General features: G+C 43.1%; 2 protein-coding genes across 3 annotated transcripts in view; both read left to right on the top strand.

Annotated features, from left to right (window-relative positions):
* Positions 1 to 1,736: 1,736 nt before the first annotated feature.
* On the top strand, positions 1,737 to 9,406 carry RNF7 (ring finger protein 7). 2 transcript variants are annotated; one of them, XM_012437122.2, is made up of 3 exons: positions 1,737 to 1,978; positions 7,152 to 7,199; positions 8,727 to 9,406. In XM_012437122.2, the coding sequence occupies exons 1-3, from the start codon at positions 1,811 to 1,813 to the stop codon at positions 8,781 to 8,783; spliced, it is 273 nt and encodes a 90-aa protein (XP_012292545.1). In that variant the 5' UTR covers positions 1,737 to 1,810; the 3' UTR covers positions 8,784 to 9,406. The 2 variants fall into 2 exon arrangements, with proteins under 2 accessions (XP_012292545.1, XP_012292544.1); XM_012437121.3 differs by having other exon boundaries at positions 1,743 to 1,985.
* A 16,755-nt stretch (positions 9,407 to 26,161) lies between these two features.
* GRK7 (G protein-coupled receptor kinase 7) overlaps positions 26,162 to 27,524 on the top strand; it is a 47,812-nt gene continuing 46,449 nt past the window's right edge. The window contains exon 1 of the mRNA XM_012437123.2: positions 26,162 to 26,773. Within this exon, the coding sequence (XP_012292546.2) occupies positions 26,162 to 26,773 (612 nt within the window). The remainder of the gene's footprint in view (positions 26,774 to 27,524) is intronic.

Here is a 27,524-nt window from a genome sequence, read left to right on the forward strand (position 1 = left end):
CCACCTCAGTCTCCCAAAATGCTGGGAATGCAGACGTGAGCCACCACACCTGGCCTACTTCCACTTTCTTTTGAATGGAGATGTCTGTTTTTTTGGAAACACGTGTGATGGTGGGCTAGCAGTAGAAGCACTACTGTAATAGCGAGGTGATCTTTGTCACTTCACTTCTTGGGACCTCATTAGTCTTATATATAAAACGAAGAAGTTAACCTAGCTCAAAGTGTGGTCCCCAGGACTCCTGGGATCCTGACCTCTTTTAGGGGTCAAAAGGCGGCAAACTAGTTGCCTAACAATATTTAGAGCTACTTCCCTCTTTTCACTCTCATTCTATGAATGTACACTGGAGTTTCTAGAAACTATGTGATATGTGAAGTCATCCCTCTAATGATAACCTGAAATGAGGTTATTATTGTGATTTTTAATGAATACATTTTAAAAGACTTGTTTAAAAGCAAATATTAATTTCTCTCTATATATATGCATGTGTGTATACATACATAGGAAATGTATGCTGATAAAAACATGTTCTTATCACCAATTACCCTCGGTATCTACAAAATGCCTGGCCACAGGAGGCACAATTATTTGTTGAGTGAATTAATGATCTTAAAGATCTAGAAATCTTGTTCAGTGGTTCTCAAACTTTTTGGTCTCAGGACTCCTTTTCACTTAAAAATTATTAGGACCTTAAAGAGCCTTTATTTATGTAGGAAATGTATGAATATATATGTTATATTCATACTATATATAATATATATTCATACTATACATATTATATATGTGTGTATATATATAGGAAATGTATGGTGTTATAATACATATATATTCATACTATGTGTATAATATATATTCATACTATATATATTATAGTCATACATTTCCTACATAAATAAAAGCTCTTTAAGGTCCTAATAATTTTTCTTTTTTGAGATGGAGTCTCACTCTGTCACCAGGCTGGAATGCAGTAGCGCAATCTCAGCTCACTGCAAGCTCCACCTCCCGGGTTTCAGCAATTCTCCTGCCTCAGCCTCCCAAGTAGCTGGGACTACAGGCGCGTGCCACCATGCCCTGCTAATTTTTGTATTTTTTAATAGAGATGGGGTTTCACCAAACTGGTCTCGAACTCCCAACCTCAGGTGATCCACCCGCCTCAGTCTCCAAAAGTGCTGGGATTACAGGTGTGAGCCGCCACACCTGGCCTAGGTCCTAATAATTTTTAAGTGAAAAGGAGTCCTGAGATCAAAAAGTTTGAGAACCACTGAAACATTTTTCTAGATCTTTAAGATCATTAATTTCCTCAACAAATAATTGTGCCTCCCGTGGCCAGGCATTTTGTAGATACCGAGGATAATGTGGTGATAAGAACATGTTCCCTGCTCTGAGAGTTTTACATTTGGGAGGGAAGAGACAAACGAATAAATTAAGATAATTTCTGAAAGCAGTAGGTTTAATAAAGCCAAAAGGCAAGACACATATTCCTGCACAATCTGTGCGCCTGCTCAGATATCAGTAACACCCTGTAGCTCAGCAGCCAGATTCAGCTGGCTCTCCCCAAGAGGCCCCGTGCCCTTTTCGTTGCCCTAGGACTGCACGGGGGGCCGGGGGGCGGGGGGCCTGCCCGCCCCTCGGCGCTGGCGTCAGGTGACGTCACATGGCCGCGCCAGCCAATCGCGAGCGGCCGGGGTCTAGGCACCACGGTGGCCGGCGGCCTGCCGGGGGCGCTGTGGCCCGCCGGGCGGCCCTTCAGAGCCGCCATAGCTTCCCGCGTTCCCCAACCCAACGTCTCCGCCGTCCGCTCTGCGGCGCCGCCATGGCAGATGTGGAAGACGGCGAGGAACCCTGTGCCCTGGCCTCTCACTCCGGGAGCGCAGGCTCCAAGTCGGGAGGCGACAAGATGTTCTCCCTCAAGAAGTGGAACGCGGTGGCCATGTGGAGCTGGGACGTGGAGTGCGATACGTGCGCCATCTGCAGGGTCCAGGTGATGGGTAAGCGCTGCACGCGAGGCCGGGGTCGCGCTGCGGCCTCTGGGAGCAGACTCCGGGGTTGGGAAGGGACGCGCGCCCGCCGGAAGCCTCGGAAAGTCCCCTGCCTCGGGGAGTGGGTGGAGGTCGCCCTGCCCGGGCGTTAGGGGAACGTGGAGCCACGCTCGGGCTGCGGCTCCTGAGGGCTGCGGCCGCCGCCTGGGGCTGCAGGGTCGTGCAACAGGCGCCCGGCGCCAGACGGCTGGTGTTCTAGGGAGAGAGACGGGCAATAAACGGAGGTGAACAGTGAACAAGGTAATTTCAGGTAGTTATGGGTGTGACCAAGAGAATAAAACTGGGTAATTGTTGGAAACTAGCAGGAAACGCCTCGGTTTATGTGGCCAGCCCCAGCCCCTGCTCTAAAAGCTCATCGCGAGGTGGTCAGGGTAAATTAGGCCGTGATTCAGCAGTGAACTTTAATGGTCTTGGTCACCACCAAAGTGATGCTCCAGAGTCATCTTCCACAAAACGACACCCTTAGTTCTCCTCGAGAGGCACAGGGAAGGGTTTCTCAGCCTTTGCATTTCCGGATTAATTTACCGCCGCTCTTCGAATGGCTTTTAAATCTGGATTGATCTAAGACGGGTCACATAGCACTAGCGTGGCTTGAAGGGGAAAGTATGGTTCAAGAAGATCTTAAGTTTCATGGGAGCTGAGGAATGTAAGCCCTTTATTCAGAAACATAAAACTTCACCTCCATCACAACCCCCTCTCCATCATCAGATGCCATTTCCTGGAGAAGATACTGCCCTGCTTTAATCATGCCTTTGTGGAGATCCTTCTTACAAATATATTGTCTTTCTGTGATTTTTTTGAGTTAAAATACTGGACCAAGCGAAACGTTTCAGAACAGCTTAATCTCGTGTATTATATGGTTCTAAGATCTCAGTCCACTTTGAAAAGCAAGTGCTATTTAAATGCAAGTTGTGTTTTTAGATAGGGCATTTAAGATCACTTTGAGAGCATCTTCAGTGGAGTTCTTTATTGAGGATAAAGAAAACTGGCATTTCTATAGTTTGAAAACTGACTTGTCCTGAAGATTGAGAGATTTGGAGAACATAAAGAGAATTGCTCTCGTTAAGGGGGATGAGACTTTAAACCTACCAGAATCAAGAGATTTCTCAATATGTGCTCTTTTGTCTTTTTTTCGTAAGGGCTTGTTTCAAAGAGGATTTACAACAATTGTATTCAGACATTTTTATCTTTTACTTTTGAAAGACCTTGATATTAGACATGACCCACTTATTTTACATGGATCACTTGAACCCAGGAGTTTGGGACCAGCCTAGGCAACATCGCAAGATCCTGTCTCTACAATTAAAAATTAAAATTAAAAAATTGACCAGGCATGGTGGCCTCCAGCTACTCTGGAGGCTGAGGTGGGAGGATCCCTTGAGCCCAGGATGTTGAGGCTACAGTAAGCCTTGTTCCTGACACTGCTACTGTACTCCAGCCTGGGTGACAGAATGAGATCCTGTCGCAAAAGCAAACAAAACACATTAGGTTTTAAAAGTATCTAGTTTATTTGCCAGCAGTATAGGCGCTCCCAGCCCCCTTTAGGAATCATAATTTCCAGTTTGGGAAACATTTTTAGGTGATCCAGGAGACTCTTGCTAAAAATTTTATCTCCTAAATGCATTTCCTTTAGTTTAAAGGAAACTGAACTTTCACTTAGTTCCTTTTCAATTTAAAAATAATGTTCTCAAAGGATATTTTTAAAAGATTTCTCTCTCAAAAAGATATTTCCTCCCCCACGGAAAAACATGTGAAGAGTGAGTGTAAATGTATAACCTGAAATAATGATTGAAACTTTGCAACAAAAAACTTTACTGAGATATTTAAAGTAGGACAAAGTATAGGCTATAAATGACACATTTCATCATAAACGTTCTAATTATAGGAAGTATTCTGCTACCACAGGATCAGTGTTGCATATTTACAACAGCTGTACTTTGGGTTCAGGAAAATATTCTAGACTACACCTTTGTATTTTGTTTATGAGGTGTTAAAACCCACTTAGAGGTCAGGTGACAGCAGAAGGAAATTTTTCTTCCAGACTTCCTAGTACTTACCCTAGCATCATTCTAAAAGGTGTTACTGTTATTGTACTCCTTAGAAATGTGCTGTTTTGGCTGGATGCGGTGGATCACAAGGTCAGGAGTTTGAGACCAACCTGACCAACATGGAGAAACCCCGTCTCTACTAAAAATATAAAATTAGCCAGGCATGGTGGTGCATGCCTGTAATCCCAGCTACTCGGAAGGCTAAGTCAGGAGAATCGCTTGAACCCGGGAGGCGGAGGTTGCTGTGAGCCAAGATCACGCCAGTGCACTTCAACCTGGGCAACAAGAGCAAAACTTCATCTCCAAAAACAAAAAAAGAAATGTGCTGTTTTAGATACTAGGAAGATCATTAAGGCATTTTTTTTTCTTTTATCTGAAACTTTAGGAATTTGTGTAGATTTTGGTCAATTTTGATAGTCTACATCAAAGCTATAAGCATAAATTAGAGATTTCTAGATTCAGCAACAAGAACCCGCTTAGTTCCCTTTCCTTAATATTTGAATTTATCCACTTGTGATTTATTACACTTTCTGCTCCAGAGATTTGCCTGTCAGCCCATTCTGATGTGGATGACATCTCATCTTGGTTTCCACTCTCCTCCCTTCATTCATAAAGGAGTGATGATTGCACAGTGAGCAAGTTCTGATGAAGAGGGGAATAGGTTTGCTAGGACGGCCAGTTGTAATAGCCAGAGTAATCCTTCTTGACTCTACCACCTTGGATATTTCATGACACTTTTTGGAGGCTTATTTTCCTAATTTATAAAGAGGTAGTTGGGATCACCAACCTTAATATTAAAACTGTGATTGCACAGAACTAGAGCCAGATACAGGTAGCATGTCTTTACCGTTATGTCACAACCCTCATGATATTTAGTTGTTTGTCTATGTCCCCATTTGCTGGTGAGCCCCTTGAAACCCAGCCTTGGTCATTTTGGTGTCCCCAGTGCATAACTCCTTGCACAGAGTAGATAGTAATTGTGGGATTGAAGAAAACCTCAGGAGGCAGTGGTTGTTTTTAATCCACACTGAAGAGACCAGGGCGGTGGTGTTTTTTTAAGGGTAAGAGCATGTGGAGAGGAGCAAACAAATGCCTGAGCAGAATCCAGTGTAAGAAGAGAAGCAGGCTTCAACTCCACCGTGTTTCTATTTTTACAGAATTACTTTTCTCCTATTTATGTTAAAAACGTTTCTGTTGGTTCGAACTTCCTTTTACTCAGCACTGACTCCTCTTCTAGCTAGTGAATGAGTCCATTTTTGGTCCCTAAAATATTCTGTATTACTTTTTTCATTAAGCTGATAATAGTATTCCAGATTGAATTTTGAAAACTTCTAGTACAGCCAAAGGATCTCATTTTTAGTATTTACACCTACTCCACTATATTAGAAGTTAGTGTAAGCTCACTGGGCATGCTCATGGGCAGTTCATTTTCAAGACATCTTTTTAAATAAGCCATGCATATATGTTAATATTTGTTCATGTATACGTCAAGAAACTCTAGAAGGACACCCAAGAAACCGATAATAAAGTAATTTATTAAAATACTTTACCATTGTTGGCTAAATGCTTTGGACTCAGACTTACCTGTAAAGGAAGAATTCTTTCTTTCTTTCTTTCTTTCTTTCTTTCTCTTTCTTTCTTCTTCCTTTCTTCCTTCATTCCTTCCTTCCTTCCTTCCTTTTTTTAAAAAAAGACTTTTAGGTTCAGGGGTACAAGTGCAGGTTTGTTACATAGGTAAACTTGTGTCACGGGTTTGTTGTACGGCTTATTTCATCACCCAGGTATTAAGCCTAGTACCCATTAGTTATTTCTCCTGATCCTCTCCACACTCAGAAAGGCCCCAGTGTGTGGTGTTCCCTGCTGTGTGTCCATGTGTTCTCATCATTTAGCTCCCAAGCATTTTCTTACAAAGAAAAAACACTTAGTATTTAGGGGTATCTAGTATTTACTTATTTTATCTATAAAATTCTCACCAGTGTGTATCTTCCCCACTTTATATATAAATACCTCACGGTATTGTCCCCTTTTTTGCAGATGAGGGAATTGGAGTTTGTAATTGGTCCAAGGCCATGAACCTAATAAATGCCAGTGAAGTGGGATTTAACTGTAGCTCTCCTGGCTCTGCAGCCCTTGCTTTCCCCCCTGTGTCTCACTGCCTTCTCGCCAGCCTTGTCTGTATGACCATCAGTAGCAACCTGTTGGAAGCATACGAAACAGTTCGTTTTAAGGGAACTCTCAAATGTCTTAGGGCAGAGAGTAAAAAGTTACTTTTTATGAGTTGCTGAAGGAAAACTTCTGTGTCAGTAAGTATGGGTGACTTAAAAAAATTTGTTTATGGCCGGGCGCGGTGGCTCATGCTTGTAATCCCAGCATTTTGGGAGGCCGAGGCAGGTGGATCACCTGAGGTCAGGAGTTCGAGACTTCAAGACCAGCCTGATGAATATGGTGAAACCTGTCTCTTTAAAAAAAAAAAAAAAAGCTTGTTTATGAAAGAATTAATTTTTTTCCATTTAATTTTTATATGAGATAATTCACATAGGTCAGAAATTGAGGAAGGTATATGTTTACCTGAAAGAGTGAAAACTCTCCTTCCCATTCCAAACCCTCCCAGTAAACTTTATTGTTGGTTCCTTGGTTATCCTAGTGTTTCTTGATCTATGTATAAACAAATGCTAACATATATACATGGCTTATTTAAAGGGTGTCTTGAAAATAAACTGCGCATGAGCATGCCCAGTAAGCGTATAGTAACTTGGAATATAGTAGAGTGTGGCATATTTTTCTCTAGTAGTTTTCTCTATTGGCAGTGTCAGGACATCTTTTCATCAGAGCTTATAAAAATAGAGAGTTTGTTAACCCTTGTGAATTTGCTCCCGGTTGTAGTAAATTAGTAGAATGCCTTGTACTTTATTCCTCTTTAAATAGTTACATTCAGATGAGAAATTAATAGTATGAGTCTTTAATGCCATCTCTAACCCTTAGGGCTTTTATTTGACTTTGAAGTGTCTGGTCTTTAAAAATTGCATTCTGAGTATCAGAATGAGAATTGCTATTTGTTTACTTTTAGATGCCTGTCTTAGATGTCAAGCTGAAAACAAACAAGAGGACTGTGTTGGTATGTTGTAATTTCATTCTCTTGCTTTTTCAACTGAAGGTTTTCTCAGTAGGGATGTTTGAATTTGCAATTAAGATTGACTTTATCAATACACCAAAACAAACTGTAAAGCCGTGATCCATTATTAATATAAAATATGTTGGTTCTCAAAAGACTTTATTGGAATGACCCTGCAAATCCTTTTATTGCTATAATTAAGAATTGATTATATATTCCAGACATCATCATAAACATTTTGTAATCAAAAATGAAATAATTATTTTCTGTTAAGAAAATTATAAAACCAGAAATTGGTTAAAACATTATTTGAATTTTGGCTCTGTTATAGGTCACTTTTGGTTCTAATAAGGCATTTTACTTTTATATACTTTTATATACAGTATTTTCACTTTAAAACCAAAGTAGAAAAAATTCTAAGTCTCAAGTATTTTTTTGGAATGCGGGTTGCATATCAAATTTTCTTTAGAGTCTTACACTGCAAAGGTTGTCTTAGGCTAAATATTTTAGGCAGTTGAAAGATTTTTGTTCCCTAGTTCTTGAGGTGATTATGTCTAGATTGCCATCTAAACATGTTTACAGATTTTCTTAGAATAAAAGATTAGCTTTGTATTTTGTGTTTGCCTGGTGTGCATAGAGCACATAGAACTTCTTAATATTGATTCATGCAGTTTTGATCCAGTTCTTCCTCCTGAAACGCTTAGAATGTTTCACCCTTGTTTCCTACCCTCTGTAGCCAATTTTCATAGGATTTTTTTTTCTTTTTTTTCCTCCCATTTCATTTAATCTTTTTCTCTTGTCATAAGCTCAGTTGGTCAAGCAAGGGACAGATGAATCCCAAATTTAAGATTGCATTTCAGATTGTGGATGATTTCCCTTGTTTTAAAGTTTTTCTTTCATGCTGCTTGTTTAAAAGTATTAACTTGGGAATTGTGAGGGGCACTTTCTTTGATCACAGAGAGACCTCTCTCTCAAGCCAGCCACTTTGAAAATTTCATCGTCACGTGAATTGCACTGGTTGTGGATGACTTAACACAATTCATCACTTCTAGAAAACAGCTCAGCTCAGTAGATGCACAACTGAATGCTTAGAAGCATGTCATTGATGATAGCCTACTGCATACTAAAAACATTTACAACTCATTCTATCTTGGTAAATAAAAATTGGAAGAAGATTTTTCCGTGAAATAAAGCCCAGAAGATCTCTAACATCAGTGCATGACTGAGAAGGTCAGATCTAAGGAAGGTTCAAGTCCTTTCATCTCCTAACTTCATGAAGACAGCATGTGGAGCTGTCACCCATAGATGGTAGAACAGGAATGGAAAGGCTTTCAAACAGTGACTTATCTTATGTCTCTGTGTAACTTACACATTAAAGTTTCTGTTTCTTTATAGATAGAAAAACATTATTTTGGCCAATTAACTATCTTTTTTCAAGATTATTATTTGTAATACAAAATAAGCTGTAATTCTGAGTTTGGTTTTTAAATTGAAATATGTAATGTTAGCTCTTCTTTTTCTTTCTTTCAGTGGTCTGGGGAGAATGTAATCATTCCTTCCACAACTGCTGCATGTCCCTCTGGGTGAAACAGAACAATCGCTGCCCTCTGTGCCAGCAGGACTGGGTGGTTCAAAGAATTGGCAAATGAAGTGGTTAGAAGGCTTCTTAGTGCAGTTGTTCAGAGCCCTGGTGGATCTTGTTATCACATGCCCTACAAAGGCTAGAACACTCCAGGGGATTAAATCTTCAAATAAGAGTCGATGGATGTGTGGTCCTTTGGGACTCATCAAAGGCTTGGTTTAGCATTTTGTCAGTCTTATTTTCAGAAATTCTCTGCAATTAAGAAGATAATTTATTAAAGATGGTCCTTCCTACCTCTGTGGCGTGTGTCGCACACACAGCTTAGAAGTGCTGTAAAAAAGGAGAGAACTTCAGATTGAATCACCTTTGTAATTCACCCATTTCTATACAACCGGCTGTGGAAGCAGTTTCATTCAGAAAACTTTGCATGCTTATGGTTGATCAGTTAAAAAAGAATGTTACAGTAACAAATAAAGTGTAGTTTAAAACCCAACTTCTATTAATTTGTTCCTAATATGTATTTTTGGCAGTGATAGAGAGCGGTCCATGAAATCTTGATGTGATATGAGGATTTTAAGTTAGGGCCAGTGAACAGGATAAATAAAATTTAACTTTTGTGCATATGGAATTTTGATCGTCTTTTAAGTTATTATTCTCTATCATTGATTCAACAAGAAAATGTAGATCTGCACTCACCTTGCTGTTCAATCATGAGTGGTAAAGGACAGAAGTATTTTCTAGTTCTGGTCAGTTGATGTAATTTTTTTTGTTGTTTTTTAGGTGAGGTGTCTTTCTGTCACCCAGGCTGGAGTGCAGTGACATAGTGCCGGCTCACTGCAACCTCTGCCTCCTGGGTTCAAGTGATTCTCCTGCCTCAGCCTCCTGAGTAGCTAGGATTACAGGCAAGTGCCACCACACCCGGCTAATTTTTGTATTTTTAGTAGAGATGGGGTTTCCCCATGTTGGCCAGGCTAGTCTCGAACTCTTGACCTCAGGCGATCCCTCGACCTTGGCCTCCCAAAGTGCTGGGATTACACAGCCACCATGCCTGGCCCAGATGATGTAATTTAACTGTATTTTAGGTAACATGGTAATGAGGGAAAATGTTTACCAGTGTTGCATTGGATCAAAAAGTTTATATCACACAATGTTTTAATAAATGGTTTATTCTGTTTACCTTATTTGAATTGTCATTATAATGTTATGTGCAACCTTAAACGTAATAAACTAATTTGTCAAGGAAATACTTTCATTTAATTTGAAAATATTCATATTCATTTATACTTTCATTTGACAATAATAAAATTTAAGGTTTATTACCTAGAGACAGTACAAGAAAATACTAAATTTTATCGAACTCATTCACACTGAGGGGAGATTATTTAGTAACAAACAATGGACCACAAGTTCATTTTGAATTCTGTAGTACAGGCTACTGATAGGAATTTAAGCAAAAAACCTTAGAATCTTAACTATTCACAGCTGCAGATTCAGTTTGCCATTCTGAATTTTTCAATCTAAGGGATGTGGATACATAAAAGAATGTTTAAAAAGGTAACAGTTATAATTATGTATGCTTTTGTATGAGCCACTTTTTATTAATCACATTTCTCTGGAAATTTTTGCTTTATATTTTTTCACAGTTGTCTTTCTAGCTACTGAAAAAATAGAAATATCTTTGACCATTTGAATGCTTATCATTGTGCAGTGAACTGTTTTAGAAACTTTCTGTTTGACCTTTTTGGAAGGTTGCATCCTTAAAATGTGAACCAAATCCGTGTCTTTGCAGTAAAGAGGAAAGCAGTAGAATGTCAGGTTACTTTAGGCAGTGTGACAGTGTGTAAATGAAATGTGGAAGATGATGGCAACAATTTGGTTTTCCACACAGCAAAACCACAGTCCTACCACCTAACAGAGCTCCGTTTATGCTACACATGAGCATCTGAGGGAAGGGGAGGCACTGTGACAAAGTAGCGCTAATGATTACAGCTCGTCTGCCCAGCCATCTGAAAGTTTAATACATACTCATCAGAAGGAACATGCTAGGACAATTTTGGGTTCCAACACAAAAGTTAAGTATCAAACATGTTTTTCTTTCCATTTGATTAAACGATGCTGAATTTTATTTTACTCGTGCATTAGAAACAAATGTTATCTTTCACTATTTAATTTTCCATCTGTGCAAATTATGTTATTATACTACAGCTGACCACTATCAGTAAATCTTACTCTGTCAGTCCTGTTGCTTCCTTTTTTTTTTTTTTTTTTTTTGAGACGGAGTCTTGCTCTGTCACCAGACTGGAGTGCTGTGGTGCGATCTTGGCTCACTGCAACCTCTGCCTTCTGGGTTCAAGTGATTCTCCTGCCTCAGCCTCCTGAGTAGCTGCGATTGCAGGCACACACCACCACACCCAGCTAATTTTTGTATTTTTAGTAGAGATGGGGTTTCACCATGTTGATCAGGCTGGTCTCGAACTCTTGACCTCAAGTGATCCACCCGCCTCGGCCTCCCAAAGTGCTGGGATTACAGGCGTGAGCCACCACGCTTGGCCCTCAGATTTTATTTTTGAATTTTTTTTCATATTTTTTGTGACAGGGTCTCTCTCTGTCACCAAGGTTGGGGTGCAGTGGCATGATTACAGCTCACTGCAGCCTCAACCTCCCAGGCTCAAGCAATCCTCCTACCTCAGCCTCTCAAGTAGCTGGAACTACAGTTGCACACCACTACACCCAGTTGATTTTTTATTTTTTGTAGAGATGGGATTTCCCCTATGTTGCCCAGGCTGGAGTTGAACTCCCAAGTTCCCAAGCGATCCTCCCACCTCGGCCTCCTAAAGTGCTGGGATTACAGGCATGAGCCACCATACTCAGCCAAGATATTATATTAAGGTTTTGGTGAGTTCTTATTTTAATTTTAGGTTTTCCATCTTGGTAGAAATATTTCATTGGAATCTTAGAAATATGAATATAAAAATAAATTTTTTGCCTAGTTGATTTTGGGACTCTTCATATGGCTTAGAAAATTAACCTTTTTCTATTAAGTTGGTGCAAAAGTAATGGCATAAAACATTACTTATTTGAATACAACCCTCAATTTTCATTTTCATAGCCTTTCAGAGCAGGAGTAAGCTTTGCAATCAACCTGTTGCTTTCTGTTATCTATACACTTGATAAATCTGAGACAGTGGTTGGAACAGAATCTGCTTTTCCTGTATTGGTTACAAGCAAGCACTTTCCCCGGGTTCGTGTAGCTGCAGGATAGCATAGAATGAAGACTACAGTTTCAGAGTCAGCCCAGCTTGAAATCTTGGCTCTATCATTTACTAGCTGTGTGATCTTGCACAAAATCCTTAACTTCTCTGTGCCTATTTCCTCAACTAAAATGGGATAACATTGTTATCTACCTCATAGAGTTGTTATGAAGATATTAAATAAATTCATTTTAACTTCAAGAACAGTGCTTGAAACAGCACTCAACAAATGTCAGCCATTATTATAGATCACTACTGATGCTGCTAATCTCTTTGCCTTAATTATAGAATAGCCTTTAAGAAAGGAATATTTTTCTCCCCACTTGTTCCCAGAGCTTTTTTTAAAAAAAAAAAAAAAGAAAGGAATATTGTTTGCAGAGATACTTCTTGTAAGAATTACAATGTTTGTGTGCAGCTACAATCTGTAAAAAATTGCCAGCATGAGTTTTCAGGAGAGTGGTTTATAACCTTTTTTTTTTTTAACCACCCCAACACATTCCCATCAGCAACAATGGGTTCTTCCACAGTGGTTCCCAAAGAAGTGTGTGTGTACCAAGCAGGGCAGAGAATAGGGTTAGAGAAAACTGCTCAAGCCGAGTGCAGTGGCACACACCTGCAGTCTCAGCTATTTGGGAGGCTGAGGCAGGAGGATTGCTTGAGGCCAGAAGTATAAGGCCGTAGTGTGTGATGGTCATGCCTGTGAATAGCTACTGAACTCCAGGCTGGGCAACACAGCGAGACTCCATCTTTAAACAAAACAAAACGAAAAGAAAAACAAAAAAACGGCCCAGATGAAAATCTTGCTCAAAAATTCTTTAAACTGTTTTGGCACAAGTGAAATGTTCTATGCCGTTTGCATTTTATCCTAGCCTCTATGGAGATGTCTACCAACTATGTAAACTTACTGGGATTTGAACTCTATAGTAGTCATTCTTATACCTTCATTGCCATACTAACTCTAGCTCTGCTTTTTCTACTTTTACAGAAATTATACATTTTTAATATTATATATTTATAATAAAAGTTTATTGCATGCCTGTTATATATGGGGCTTCACCATAAAGACAAAGAATTTTAATAAAAATAAGTCTACTTTCTTCAAAGACTGCAGGGTCTGTTAGGGAATATTAGCTTTACACAGAATTGTAAAGTGTTGACCTTCTAAGAGAAGTAGAAGAGAGAAACCATGTTCTACTCCTACATTACACTGTATGTGACTACAAGACTCATTTCTTGTGTGGATTATAAAAACTCATTTCTATTGTTTTTAACAACATGTGGTAAGTGGTATGTATGTGCCCTCTCTATAGGACAAGTGGGGCATGGAGGTCTGCCCACTGACAAAAAGACCCTATTAAGGAAGAAAATTTAAAAAAATTTTTAAAAAAAGGCCGGGCATGGTGGCCCATGCCTGTAATCCAAGCACTTTGGAGGCCAAGGCGGGCGGATCACCTCAGGTCAGCAAGACCAGCCTGACCAACATGGTGAAACCCCATCAAAAAAAAGGGAAGAAAATAACATAATTATTTCTTTATGTGTATAGATCTGTGTTGTATAATAGTATAGACACTAGTAACTTGTAGCTATTTAAAATTTAATTAATTATAATGAAATTAAAAGTTCAGCCCTATGATTATACTAGCCGCATTTCAAGGGCTTAGTAGTCACATATGGATGGTGGCTTTCATATCGGATATTACAGAACAGAACATTCCCTTCAGTGAAGAAAATCTGTTGGAAAGCACTATGTAGATGGTCCATTCTGTTCTATCAGAATTTCAGAATCATGGACACCTCAGTGATATATTAAAATCTGTCTTAAGTGACCTTCCACACACCTTCAAAAGATTATCTCTTGAAACTATAATATTGAACATGAGCCTTACTTTACTAATCACATCTTATCCTTAACAAAAGGAAAGAAGTATATGTTTTTAAATCTTTAGCTGCCAAATTCATTGCACAGTTTAAATTTGTCAGGACAAATAATATAGGATGACTCACCCTATATTATCTGCCACAATTGGTATCAACAACAATGCTGCTACGTATATTTTCTTTTCAGAGCCTCTTAGAATAGGAATCTTAGAGATTATTTTATCTCTAATATGACATCTTCGTGTTTATATTTTCGAATGTGCCAACTTGTAAAGCAAAGTTCGTTTTTTTTTTTAATAGGCCTTTATGGACACATGTCCATTATGACACAATTATTATTAAAGAATGTGCCTACATGACACAAATTTGGATAGTCCTTAAATTATACATCTCAAAATATAACTACATATGAAAATAGTATGATGTTACATAAGCTGTAACACCACTTTCAGGTATTTTCCAAACTCAAATTTTATGCTGAGGTTCTAGAGAGTAACTGTTCTTTGCATTTTGAAACTCCGAATTGAAATAGCATATGGAAGATTTTACGTATAAAACAGTTGCTTCTATAATTGTCCTGACAAATTTAAACTGTTTGGAAAGCTCTAAATCCAATGTTCTTAGCCAGGTGTGGAGGCTCACACCTATAATCCCAGCTACTCAGGAGGCTCTGGTGGGAGGATCACTTGAGGCCAGGAGTTTGAGACAAGCCTGGGCAACATGGGGAGACCCTGTCCCCATCTCTAAAAAATCAATGAATGAATAAACAAATAAATCTGATGCTCTTACCAAGGAATTTTATTTCTATCACTGCTTCCTTGATGTCTCTACAACATTTAGCTTCTCTATTAAAGAATGTGGTCAGTCAACACAATACTGCCTGAGAGGGCCATATCCTCAACAAGATTAAAGAGCTGGATATTGGGCAAAAGAATTGAAAAGATATTTCACAGAAGAAGATGCCTAAATAGGCAGTTGCCAGCATACCTCATTAGAAAATCAAATTAAAATCACAATGAAACAGCACTATATACTACCCTAGAATAGCTCAAATTAAGAAGACTGGTAACACTAAGTCTTGGTGAAGATGTAGACGAATTGGAACTCTTTTATTCATTGCTGGTGGGAATGAAATATGGAATAGCCACTTTGGAAAATAGGCAGTTATTTTTTAAAGTTAAATGTATATGTATTCTTAATCCTATAGTTTCTTCTACCCTATGATCTAATCTTAGGTATTTACTCAAGAAAAATGAAAATAAGGCAGGGTGTGGTGGCTCACGCCTGTAATCCCAGCACTTTGGGAGGCCAGGGTGGGTGGATCATGAGGTCAGGAGATCGAGACCATCCTGGCCAACATGGTAAAACCCCATCTCTACTAAAAATACAAAAATTAGCCAGGTGTGGTAGCATGTGCCTGTAATCCCAGCTACTCAGGAGGCTGTGGTAGGAGAATCTCTTGAACCAGGGAATCAGAGGTTGCAGTGAGCTAAGATCATCCAGCCTGGATGACAAAGTGAGACTCCGTCTCAAAAAAAAAAAAAATTTTTTTTTAATAAAAAAGAAAATATACATCCACAAAAAGACTTACCAAACAAACTTCAAAGTTGCTTTTTAAAATGTTCATATTTATAATAATTGCCAACCTGGAAACAACCCAAATGTTCATCAACAGAATAATGATATATTCACAGAATGGAACACTACTCAGCATTTAAAAAAAAAGTGGCAAACACGGTGGCTCACACCTATAATCCCAAGCACTGTGGAAGGCCGAGGTGGGCAGTTCACTTAAGGTCAGGAGTTCAAGACCAGCCTGGCTAACATAGTAAAACCTTGTCCCTACTAAAAATACAAAAATTAGCCAGGTGTGGTGGTGTGTGCCTGTGATCTCAGCTACTCAGGAGGCTGAGGCAGGAGAATCTCTTGAACCCAGGAGCCGGAGGTTGCAGTGAGCTGAGATTGCACCACTACACTCCAGCCTGGGTGATGGAGTAAGACTTCATCTCAAAAAGAGAAAAAGGAGGAAAAACTGATGCAGGCGACAGCATGGCTGAATCTCAAAAGATGATGTTGAGCAAAAGAGTCCAGGCACAAAAGATTACTTAAGTGTATGATTCTGCTCACATGAAGTTTGAGAACAGGTAAAATCAATCTACAGGGATAGAAATCAAAATGATTGCCTCTCACCCCGGGGTTATTTACTGGAAAAGGGCATGGAGAAGAATTCAGCACGTTCCCTCTCTTGATTTGAGTGATTACATGAATGTATACATTTTACAAAGCTCATTAAACTGCACATGTAGGATTTGTACAATTTACTCTATGTAAAACTAACCTGAATTTTTTTAAAGAGAGAGATGGCTATTATTATTTAAGACCATAACCAACACTCTTTTACATTTGCTACTAAATGGAAAATATAAGAAAATGCATTAATGGTGTTCTATTTGTCTTATTGTTCAACTCTTCAAGAAATCACTCAAATCAAAATAATTGTGTTTCTCATCCTGTTCTGGTCTCCTGTGGTGGTAACCTGAGAAAGCTCCTTGGAATTCATTAGAAGCGCCACACTTTCAAGAAGTTTCTCAAAACGCAGAAGAAATAATTAATGGAAGAAGTGATCTTTTTAAAGGGAAAATGTTTTATTAATTCCATCTCTCTTCTAGAATATTTTTCAGGGCTTTAAATGTACAAAATCTTGGCGCTTTCCCCAATTATAAGATGAAAATTTTAATGTAGCCTGAAATTCCTCACTCAACTGTGAACTCCCACTTTTCCGACAGCACACTTAGATCCTCTTAAGGATAAAATATATGGGCTTGGATTCTTTCCATACCTCATGCTTCAAATAGCCCTTGATGACCCTGAGGCCGTAGTGCAGTGTTTCAGTCAAACCACAGCCCAGAACTAAAGTTTTGTGAGTGCATAAGTCACCCTAATAAAGCATAGGAGCTCTGGAGTCCTCCCAACTTCACCACTCCCTGCTGTTAGGTCCTTAAGGTGAATGCAAAGTGAAAGGAGCTACTTTCAAAGTCCTTGCTGCGGTCTCCACCCTTAGCTCTCAAACCCACAAATTAACCTAGCAAAGTTCGGGGGGCCTCAGATTAGCCCAACCCTCTGCCAGCTCTGCATTCACAAACCAGGGACAGGGCCCAGTGCAGTACCTAAGACCTTCAACTCAGCAGTAGCCCGGTGGAAGCTGCAGGATCCCAGATCAGGCTCTGCCATGCGTGGCAAGGCCAGTACCCCTCCCTGGCCCCAGCACTGTCCATCTGCTTTGAGTCCAGCAATCTCATCCTGCCCTTTATCCTAGATAGCTCAACACAAGAAACCCAGATTTCCAGCTCACTTCACATTCTCCGAACTCCTCCAAGTAGTTCTTTACGTTCTCTTTTATTCCTCCAACTCCTCCCTCTCCCTGACTTCTGAAACTAGTCCTCTGTGCCCTCCAGTATATACACCAACAAAATTTCCTCCATCCTCTTCCCTTCCCTACAAATTTCCTCCATTTTGTTTTCCCCCAAAACCTGGTTCTCCCCCGAGGACACGGTTTCTTCTGCAACCTTCCTACTCCCCTCATCCAACTGGACCTGGCAACATGCAAGACGCCTTCATTTCTCTTCACTGCTGATCTCCCTCCTTCCCTAAAAACACCCAGCTTTGAATCTCCTGTCACTGGACTTCAGCACTCACCATATCTTCTTGTGGTCCCACAAGTCACTCCCTGAGTTGCTAGCTCCCAGCTCTCCATCGCTACTCTTGCAATTCTTGGCGATTTCAATACCCCCATGGCTGATGCTTCTGCTACCCTGGCCTCTCCATCCCCTGATCTCATCTCCTCCAGTGATGTGCTCTCCACCCCTGCCTTGACTGCCACTCACTCCAGTGGTCATACCCTTGAGCAAGACTCCTCAAGAGTAGCTTACACTACCTGCCTCCAATCCACTGATTCTCTGTTGAACTGACTCTCATAAGGTTTCCATCCCACCACTTCCCAGAAACCGCTCCTGTCAAGCATCCTAGTGACCTCCAAGTTGTTAAATTCACTGGCCAATTCTCAGTCCTTATCCCGCTTGACCTCTCAGCAGCATTTGCCACTCTTTCCTCCTTGACACTCTCTTCCCTTGGCATCCAGGACCCACCTTCTGCTGGCTCCCCTAATCCCCACTGCCCTCACCTCCTCAAACTCTAGGGCTCAGTCTTTAGATTTCTCTGCCCTTGCCCCAGAGTGATCACACCCAGTCCTGCAGCTCTCATGGCCATTTATATCTGGGGTGACTCTCAGAGTATCTCCAGCCCAGGCGTCTCCCATGGGTTCCAGACCCATAGATCCTGTAGACCACTCAAGACCTCCATTTGGCTGTCTCCCAGGCAGGTCAAATTTAACAGGTACAAGACTGAGCTCTTGATCTTCCCCACACCTTGCTCCTCCAGAGGATTTCCCACCCATTTACGAGCAATTTCATCCTTCCATTTAACTCAGGCCCAAAACCTTGGAATCACCCTTGCTCCTTTTCTTTCTGTCACACCCACAGTCCATCCATAAGCAAAGTATCTTCCCCTCCCCTGATTTCTCACCAGGATTACTGCAGCACCCTCCAGACTGGTTTTTCTGTTTTAATCCTTGCCCCCTTCTGTCTATGATCCTGTTAAAATGTCCATCTGATTGTAGCAGTGCCCTGGTGAAAATTCCAGTGGCTTTCCATCTCACTCAGAAGGAAAACCTAAGTCCTTGCAGTGATCAGTACTGCCTCACTGGACTGCCCTGTGTCCTCTCTGAGGACATTTCCTGCTGCGGGTCCCTCACTCTGGGCCACCCACACTGGCCTTCTTGCTGTTTCTCAAGCTCACCAGGCACGCATTGTCCTGAGGGCTTTGAGCCAGCTGTTCCTTCTCCCCTAAGTGTTCTATCCTCAGAAAGTCACGTGGCTCACTCCCTTACCTTCAGGGGGTCTTGACTCTCATTATTTCCAGTCTTGCGTGATCACCCTATTTAAAAGTAAAGCTTTCTCCCTGATGGATCTCAGCACCTCCCTTCTCCTTCCCTGTTTGACCTTTCTTCACAGCACTTACCATCATCTGTGGTGGGCTGAAACACATGGCCACAGTATTTTGCAGCTACTCCTGTCAATCTGAGCTAGGTTTGTGACCAGTAGAATGTGGTGTATCAGCTCCAGAGCCTAGAACGGAAGAGATCTTGCAGCTTCTGCCTTCACCCTTTTGGAAAACTGCCCTGAGGCCATCATGCATTGAGGAAACCCAGGAGGAAAGACTGCAGAGAGGCTCAACCATCCCAGCTCTCCCAGCTGAGCTCAGCTGCCCACCGATCCCCCAGCTGAATGCAACCGTAAGAGTGAGCCCAGGCCAGGTGCAGTGGCTCACGGCTATAATGCCAGCACTTCGGGAGGCTGAGGTGGATGGATCACCTGAGATCGGGAGCTTGAGGCCAGCCTGACCAACATGGAGAAACCCCGTCTCTACTAAAAATACAAAATTAGCTGGGCATGGTGGCGCATGCCTGTAATCCCAGCTACTTGAGAGGCTGAGGCAGAAGAATCCCTTGAATCTGGGAGGCAGAGGTTGCGGTGAGCCAAGATTGTGCCATTGCACTCTAGCCTGGGTAACAAGAGTGAAAAACTCCATCTCAAAAAAAAGTGAGCCCAGGTAAGACCTGCAAAGATTTGCCCAATCAAAGCAAATCTGTGTATTTGTGGAATAAATGCATAGAATGACTAGACAAATGAAAGACAGGCCAGATAGGCCAGGGCTTTGTGTGGATGTTAGTTAATATGACTTAGTACTCAGTCCTACTTTACGAATTCTCTTTTATACATTAAAGTCCTTACTTGCAATGTGCTATCAGGCACGAGGGGTTTAAGTGTCAGCAACTGAATCTGGTGTTGCATTTACTCTACCATGTCAGGGGTCAGGCCCACACTGTATATAGAAATAAGACTTTCATCTCATTTGCTATTACCAAATGACTCTAATGTTACTATTGTTTATCACAGTTGGGGTGTTTAAATATTTTGAAATATTTTTTAACATATCTCCGTCTACCCCACCAGTGGACGTTTAGCTGGGGTCTACATGCTTGTTAATTTTTTCTTATAATTTCCTTATTCTCTCCACTCTCAATTACTTTTATTCTCCACTGGATGTGAAAAAAAAAGCCTCTTTAGAAGCAGACTCACCAAAATTTATAGTAAATACTTAATACTTCTTCATTCCAGAATACGAAGTATTTTATGTTCTACTAAAAATAACTGACTTTTATCCCCTTGTTTCATTCATCATTATAACCATAAGACTTTTTTTTTCCCCAAATAATCTGCACCCCAGCCCTCTCCAGTCAGACGGAGTCCTAATCCACACCTCAGCCCTCTCGAGTCAGGCTGAGTCCTAACCCGCACCCCAGCCCTCTCCAGCCAGGCTGAGTCCTAACCCGCACCCCAGCCCTCTCCAGCCAGGCTGAGTCCTAACCCGCACCCCAGCCCTCTCCAGCCAGGCTGAGTCCTAACCCGCACCCCAGCCCTCTCCAGCCAGGCTGAGTCCTAACCCGCACCCCAGCCCTCTCCAGCCAGGCTGAGTCCTAACCCGCACCCCAGCCCTCTCCAGCCAGGCTGAGTCCTAACCCGCACCCCAGCCCTCTCCAGCCAGGCTGAGTCCTAACCCGCACCCCAGCCCTCTCCAGCCAGGCTGAGTCCTAACCCGCACCCCAGCCCTCTCCAGCCAGGCTGAGTCCTAACCCGCACCCCAGCCCTCTCCAGCCAGGCTGAGTCCTAACCCGCACCCCAGCCCTCTCCAGCCAGGCTGAGTCCTAACCCGCACCCCAGCCCTCTCCAGCCAGGCTGAGTCCTAACCCGCACCCCAGCCCTCTCCAGCCAGGCTGAGTCCTAACCCGCACCCCAGCCCTCTCCAGCCAGGCTGAGTCCTAACCCGCACCCCAGCCCTCTCCAGCCAGGCTGAGTCCTAACCCGCACCCCAGCCCTCTCCAGCCAGGCTGAGTCCTAACCCGCACCCCAGCCCTCTCCAGCCAGGCTGAGTCCTAACCCGCACCCCAGCCCTCTCCAGCCAGGCTGAGTCCTAACCCGCACCCCAGCCCTCTCCAGCCAGGCTGAGTCCTAACCCGCACCCCAGCCCTCTCCAGCCAGGCTGAGTCCTAACCCGCACCCCAGCCCTCTCCAGCCAGGCTGAGTCCTAACCCGCACCCCAGCCCTCTCCAGCCAGGCTGAGTCCTAACCCGCACCCCAGCCCTCTCCAGCCAGGCTGAGTCCTAACCCGCACCCCAGCCCTCTCCAGCCAGGCTGAGTCCTAACCCGCACCCCAGCCCTCTCCAGCCAGGCTGAGTCCTAACCCGCACCCCAGCCCTCTCCAGCCAGGCTGAGTCCTAACCCGCACCCCAGCCCTCTCCAGCCAGGCTGAGTCCTAACCCGCACCCCAGCCCTCTCCAGCCAGGCTGAGTCCTAACCCGCACCCCAGCCCTCTCCAGTCAGGCTGAGTCCTAACCTGCACCCCAGCCCTCTCCAGCCAGGCTGAGTCCTACCCCAGGAGCCAGTGCTTTCCATTCCTCCTCCTGGCTTTTTTTTTTCTTTTCCCTACATTACAAAATTGATCCTAAAAATACTAAAATATTTGAATTGCTTTCTATTATCATAAAAGTTATTACTTTTTCATTCAAAATGAATATCTCTTTATCTTAAATAAAAGTTGAAGCCAGGTACAGTGGCTCATGCCTGTAATCCTAGCACTTTGGGAGGCTGATGTGGGCAGATCATTTGAGGTCAGGAACTTAAGACCTGCCTGGCTGAAAGGTGAAACCCTGTCTCTACTAAAAAATACAAAAATTAGCGGGTGGTATTGGTATATGCCTGTAACCCCAGCTACTTGGGAGGCTGGCACACGAGAATTGCTTGAACCTGGGAGGCGGAGGTTGCAGGGAGCTGAGATTGTGCCATGGCACTCCAGTCTGGCCGACAGAGTAAGACTCTGCCTCAAAAAAAAAAAAAAAAAAAGTTATAAAAATAAAGAAATAATCTCTTTTTTTTTCTCTCTTTGAGGATTACAGGTGTGCACCACCATGCCTGGCTAATTTTTGCATTTTAGTAGAGACCATTTTATGTTGGTTTTTATGTTGGTCAGGCTGGTCTCGAACTCCTGACCTCACAATCTGCCTGCCTCAGCCTCCCAAAGTGCTGGGATTACAGGTGTGAGCCACCACGCTTGGCATATCTCCTCTTTTCATATGACAGAGGTTACTCTTTTTTTCTGGTGGAATATAGTAAATTGTTGAATTACTATAGCATGTTGTTAGAAATCTTGCATGATAGCTAATGAATCTGGCCTCCCTGTCTTCTGGCTGGGGCACCACAGCTTTCCAAGGTCATGTGCGAATGCTGAGTTGGCTGCTCTGTACTAGGTATGCATGGGACACAGGAACCCATCTTCTGCATTGCTTAGGTCTTTCTCCCTCCAATCTGCATATTAGAAAAGCATAATTTGGGACTAAATTTTGATGATTGATGGTCATGATTTAAAAGCTAATACTTTTTGATCACTTCTTTGTGCCAGGCATTTGGCATTTAATTCTCTCATAAAGCTTACCCAAGAATCAGTATTTATTATCTGTTTTATAACTGGTGAGACTAAGGCTCAGAGAAGTTAAGTGACTTGCTGAAAGTCACACAGCTAGGACTTGCTTAAGCCGGGCTTCAGATTTCCCAAGCAGTGCTGGACTTAGTGCTCCTAACTGTTGGACCACATCTCCAACCACTGATTTCTGGTACTTTTGCCCACGGTGCAAGGGATGGTGACTGTGCCCAGCACTTTTAACAAAGTGCGTGCTCTGCTTCTAATGTAAGGATTCAATGCTGTTCTTTAATTGAACCTATAATTACCGTTTTGTTAAGTTGGGAAAAGCTCTGGATCCTAGAAAGTGTTCCAGCCGGGTGTGGAAGCTCACGCCTGTAGTCTCAGCACTTTCAGAGGCCGAGGAGGGCAGATTGCTTGGGGCCAGGAGATCGAGACCAGCCTGGGCAACATGGTGAAACCCTGTCTCCACTAAAAATACAAAAATTAGCTGGGTATGTTGGTGCACACCTGTAGTCCCAGCAAATCAGGAGGTTGAGGTGGGAGGATCCCTTGAGCCCAGGAGGTCAAGGCTGCAGTGAGCTGAGATTGAGCCACTGCACACTAGCCTGGGCAACAGAGTGAGACCCTGTCTCAAAAAAGAAAAAGAAAAAGAAAATGTTTCATTTTAAATAGACCTTCTATATTATCAGATGAGGAAAAGTTTTAAAATAATGGTAACTACCATATTATCATTTTATAACTTCTATATTTTGTGTCAAATATTTAAACTTGTTATCACTCAGATTATTATTATTATTATTATTATTATTTGAGACAGAGTCTCATTCCGTCACCCATGCTGGAGTGCAGTGGTGTGATCTCGGCTCACTGCAGCCTCCACCTCCCGAGTTCAGACAATTCTCCTGCCTCAGCCTCCCAAGCAGCGGGGACTACAGGAGCCTGCCACCGTGTCCAGCTAATTTTTGTATTTTTAGCAGAGACAGGGTTTCACCATGTTGGCCAGGCTGATCTCAAACACCTGCCTTCAAACGAGCCACCCACTTTGGCCTCCCAATGTACTTGGATTACAGACACGAGCCACCACACCCAGCCAGATTATTTTTAATTAATAAGAAAATGAACGGGGCATAGTGGCTCACACCTGTAATCCTAGCACTTTGGGAGGTCAAGGAGGGCAAATCACTTGAGGTCGGGAGTTCAAAGTCAGCTTGGGCAACATGGTGAAACCCCGTCTCTACTAAAAATATGAAGATTAGCTGGGCCTAGTGGCGGACGCCTGTAGCCCCAGCTACTTGGGAGACTCGCTTAAGCCCAGGAGGCAGAGGTTGCAGTGAGCCAAGATCACAACACTGCACTCTAGCCTGGCAACAGTGAGACCCTGTCTCAAAAAAAAAAAAAAAGAAAGTGAGTTATTTTTTCAGATCTATAGTACCGTTGATTAGAAAAGAGATGATAAGAAAAATTTCCTCTTTTTAAGAATGACAAAGTTACATAAAGGTTAAGTCTGTGCTCTCCGATAAGTAGCCATATGTGGCTACTTAGCATTTGAAATTTGGCTGTTTTGAATTGAAATAATGTTGTAAGTGTAATGTACAAACCAGATTCTGAGAACTCAGGACACACATACAAAAAAGAATGTAAAATATCCCCTTGGCAACTTTTACATCAATTGCATGTTGAAATGACAATATTTTGGATATACTGAGCTAACTAAAATATAACTATAAAGTTAATTTCGCCTGTTTCTTCTATCATTTTAATGTAGTTAGAAAAATTTTAATTACATATGTGACTTCATATTTTCTATTGGACAGTACTGAGTTAAGTGATTACTTATGGATAAAAGAAAGTATTGGCGTAGTGGAATCAAGCAGTTCATAGCATACACGTTCACCAGCGAAAGCATTTTTTTCCCAAGTGATAAGCTTAAATATCTCTGTAATATCAATGCTACCATTTTCTCAGGGTTCCACCCTGCTAGGGCTGCCACTACATTCCTAAGAGCCATGGGAAAAGGCGTTTGCTCCTCTGAAGAAATTCTCAGACTGATTTTTCACCACAGGTACTTTCCTGTTCTTTATATGTTACCGATGTGGACCAGGGTAACATATAAAGAACAGGAAAGTACCAACATTTCCCATGTGGGTTTCAAAGCGGATGGCATGGTTCAGAGCAGCGGGCACCAATGCAGATTGGCCATCTCTGCGGCAGAGGCGATCGTTTCCAGCGCAGCAGTGCAAAGCCAAAGGGCACCCACGAGTTCATTACATAATTCCTGGTAGCATGAGGCCAAGTGTGTATCTGCCCTGGGGGAACAGTCAGAGGCTCTGACAGGCAGACCGAGGCGGTCATGACTATGTTTTCACAAAGTGTATGCTAGCGGTTGTTTGTTTGGAAAAAGACTGACCAGCTTTTCTTCCCCCCTCCTTTTCCCTCTGTCTTTTTTTCCCTTGTAAACTCTCTGGCATAATACTGAATGACTTTGTTTTTAAGCTGCCTTAGGCTTGCTTTGTGAAGAAAAAGACTGAATCCTTTCCCTGTGGGACACAAGTTGTTATTTTTGGAGCAGAGGTTCTTAGCCTGATCTCTGTCTAGATCAATTTCTGTCTTGATGAGGCCGTGGTCTGTGACAGCTCTGAGCGTCCTCGGAGGAGGGAGGCTTCCTCACTTGGTGGGAAGCATGGGCAAAGATGTCTAGGGGCCACATCCGACATTTCACTGCTCTAGGTCTCCACACGAAGGGTCCTGGGCATTCAGAGTCCGCTCGTTAGATTGTGCCCTTGGAACAGTCGTGACCGCATGCCGTGAGTGGTGTGCTTTCTGTCTTTGGGATCATGGAAAATTCTTGTCTCGTTCAGAGCCCAGACACTCCAGGCCAACTGCCTTCATCTATCTATTTCAGGAATATGGCTTTTTCTGCTTATTCACTTCATGCTACGTTTTGGGTGGAGATGGCCCCCTCTTTTAACCCAGATCACAGACTCCAGGTCATAGACGCCTCAGAGCTAAGAAAGCTGGAGGATTTCTGCAGGCTATTTGGGGTGCATCTGCCTTGGCCAACGCTGGAGACCCTCGGGCCTCTAGGAACACGTTTCCGGACTCAAAACTCAGAGCATCCCCCCTGTAACCTGCTCTTCGTGTCAGGCTGCTAGACCCTGGGAGGAAACTGCTCTGACTTCTCACAGTTCCTCTGCCTGACCTGCTATTCCTAGGAGTTTCCATAGCTTGAGCCTAGTAGGAAACAAGTAAAATTAGAAACAGATTAAAATACTGCATCGGCAACAAATTAGATGACAACGGTGTGATCACTCCCTTGGAAGACAGTTCTAGCTGGATATTCAGCGTCCAGGGCTATGTGGAGAAAGACCCTAAGACCAAGGGTCCAGCCAACCCCAAGGGGGTGTTGGCCCTGGCAGGTGTCCCAGCGGCTTTTCATCTTGGCAGGTGGGAGCATGACCTGTCGTGTGCGGTTCCTGGCGGGCTATACATAGCCAAAGCTTCTTACAAGTGAAACCTCTTTTGCGCCCTCCACGCATCCCTCCCGCAGACCAGAGGACTCGCTGTAAATCCCTGGACGTTGTCTCACCCGAGAAGGGGACACAGCTAGCAGCCCTCCAGCCCTCCGGTGCTTTCCGTGGGAGCGCACCCCGTGCTCAGCCATGGTGGACATGGGGGCCCTGGACAACCTGATCGCCAACACGGCCTACCTGCAGGCCCGGAAGCCGTCAGACTGCGACAGTAAGGAGCTGCAGCGGCGGTGGCGCAGCCTGGCCCTGCCCGGGCTGGAGGGCTGCGCGGAGCTCCGCCAGACGCTGTCCCCAAACTTCCACAGCCTGTGCGAGCAGCAGCCCATCGGCCGCCGCTTCTTCCGTGACTTCCTAGCCACGGTGCCCACATTCCACGAGGTGGCGACCTTCCTGGAGGACGTGCAGAACTGGGAGCTGGCCGAGGAGGGGCCCACCAAGGACAGCGCGCTGCAGAGGCTGGTGGCTGCTTGTGCGAGTGCCTCTGCCCCGGGGAACCCACACCCCTTCCTCAGCCAGGCTGTGGCCACCAAGTGCCAAGCAGCCACCACCGAGGAAGAGCGAGTGGCTGCAGTGACGCTGGCCAAGGCTGAGGCCATGGCCTTCTTGCAAGAGCAGCCCTTTAAGGATTTCCTGGTCAGCCCCCTCTATGACAAGTTTCTGCAGTGGAAACTTTTTGAGATGCAACCGGTGTCAGACAAGTACTTCACTGAGTTCAGAGTGCTGGGGAAAGGTGGTTTTGGGGAGGTAAGTGTCTCCCAGTAGCCAGGCTAGAAGGTGAAGCATAGAGCGTGAAAGGGGGTGATGTTGCTTTTCTTTTTGTTTTTAATCTGGGGAACTTATTTAGAACCAATTTCAGGATCACAGGTGGAGGATTCCTAGCCCCGTCTCCCCAGCCCCCTTCCTTGTAGCCACGGGTTTGAAATAAAATACAAATAGCATGAGAGAGACAAGCAAAATGTAGACTTGGCCAAGACTCTCTGTAATGGGTCTCCATCAGGAACGCGCTGAGATGTCCAGACACTTTGGAGAATGATAGCCACGTGTGATGAAAGATCTCCTTTCCCCCTAAATTGTGGTAATGAAGGTAATTTGAGAAAAATGGATATTTAAGAAAACACTCTAGCCAGGTGTGGTGGCGCACACCTGTAATCTCAGTTACTCAGGAGGCTGAGGCAGGAGAATCACTTGAGCCCAGGAGGTGGAGGTTGGAGTGAGCAGAGATCGTGCCACTGCACTGCAGCCTGGGTGACAAAAAAAAAAAGAAAAAAGGAAACACTGATCTTGAAGTAAGGAAACATTGATCTTGAGAACCTGTTTTGCACCACTGCTATGCCCAGCTCTTCCTGTTTTTAAGTAATAAAATATATTTCAAATAAAATTTGCTTTATACAAAACAAACCATTAACCGTTTTAAAATGTACAATGCAGCGGCACTTGGCGCATGTACAATGTTGGGTAACAAACACCTCCGTCTAGATCCAAGACACTTTCATCA

This window comes from Aotus nancymaae, unplaced genomic scaffold (assembly GCF_030222135.1).
Source record: "Aotus nancymaae isolate 86718 unplaced genomic scaffold, 86718_ANA_hifiasm-v0.15.2.pri h1tg000019l, whole genome shotgun sequence".
NCBI lineage: Eukaryota > Metazoa > Chordata > Mammalia > Primates > Aotidae > Aotus > Aotus nancymaae.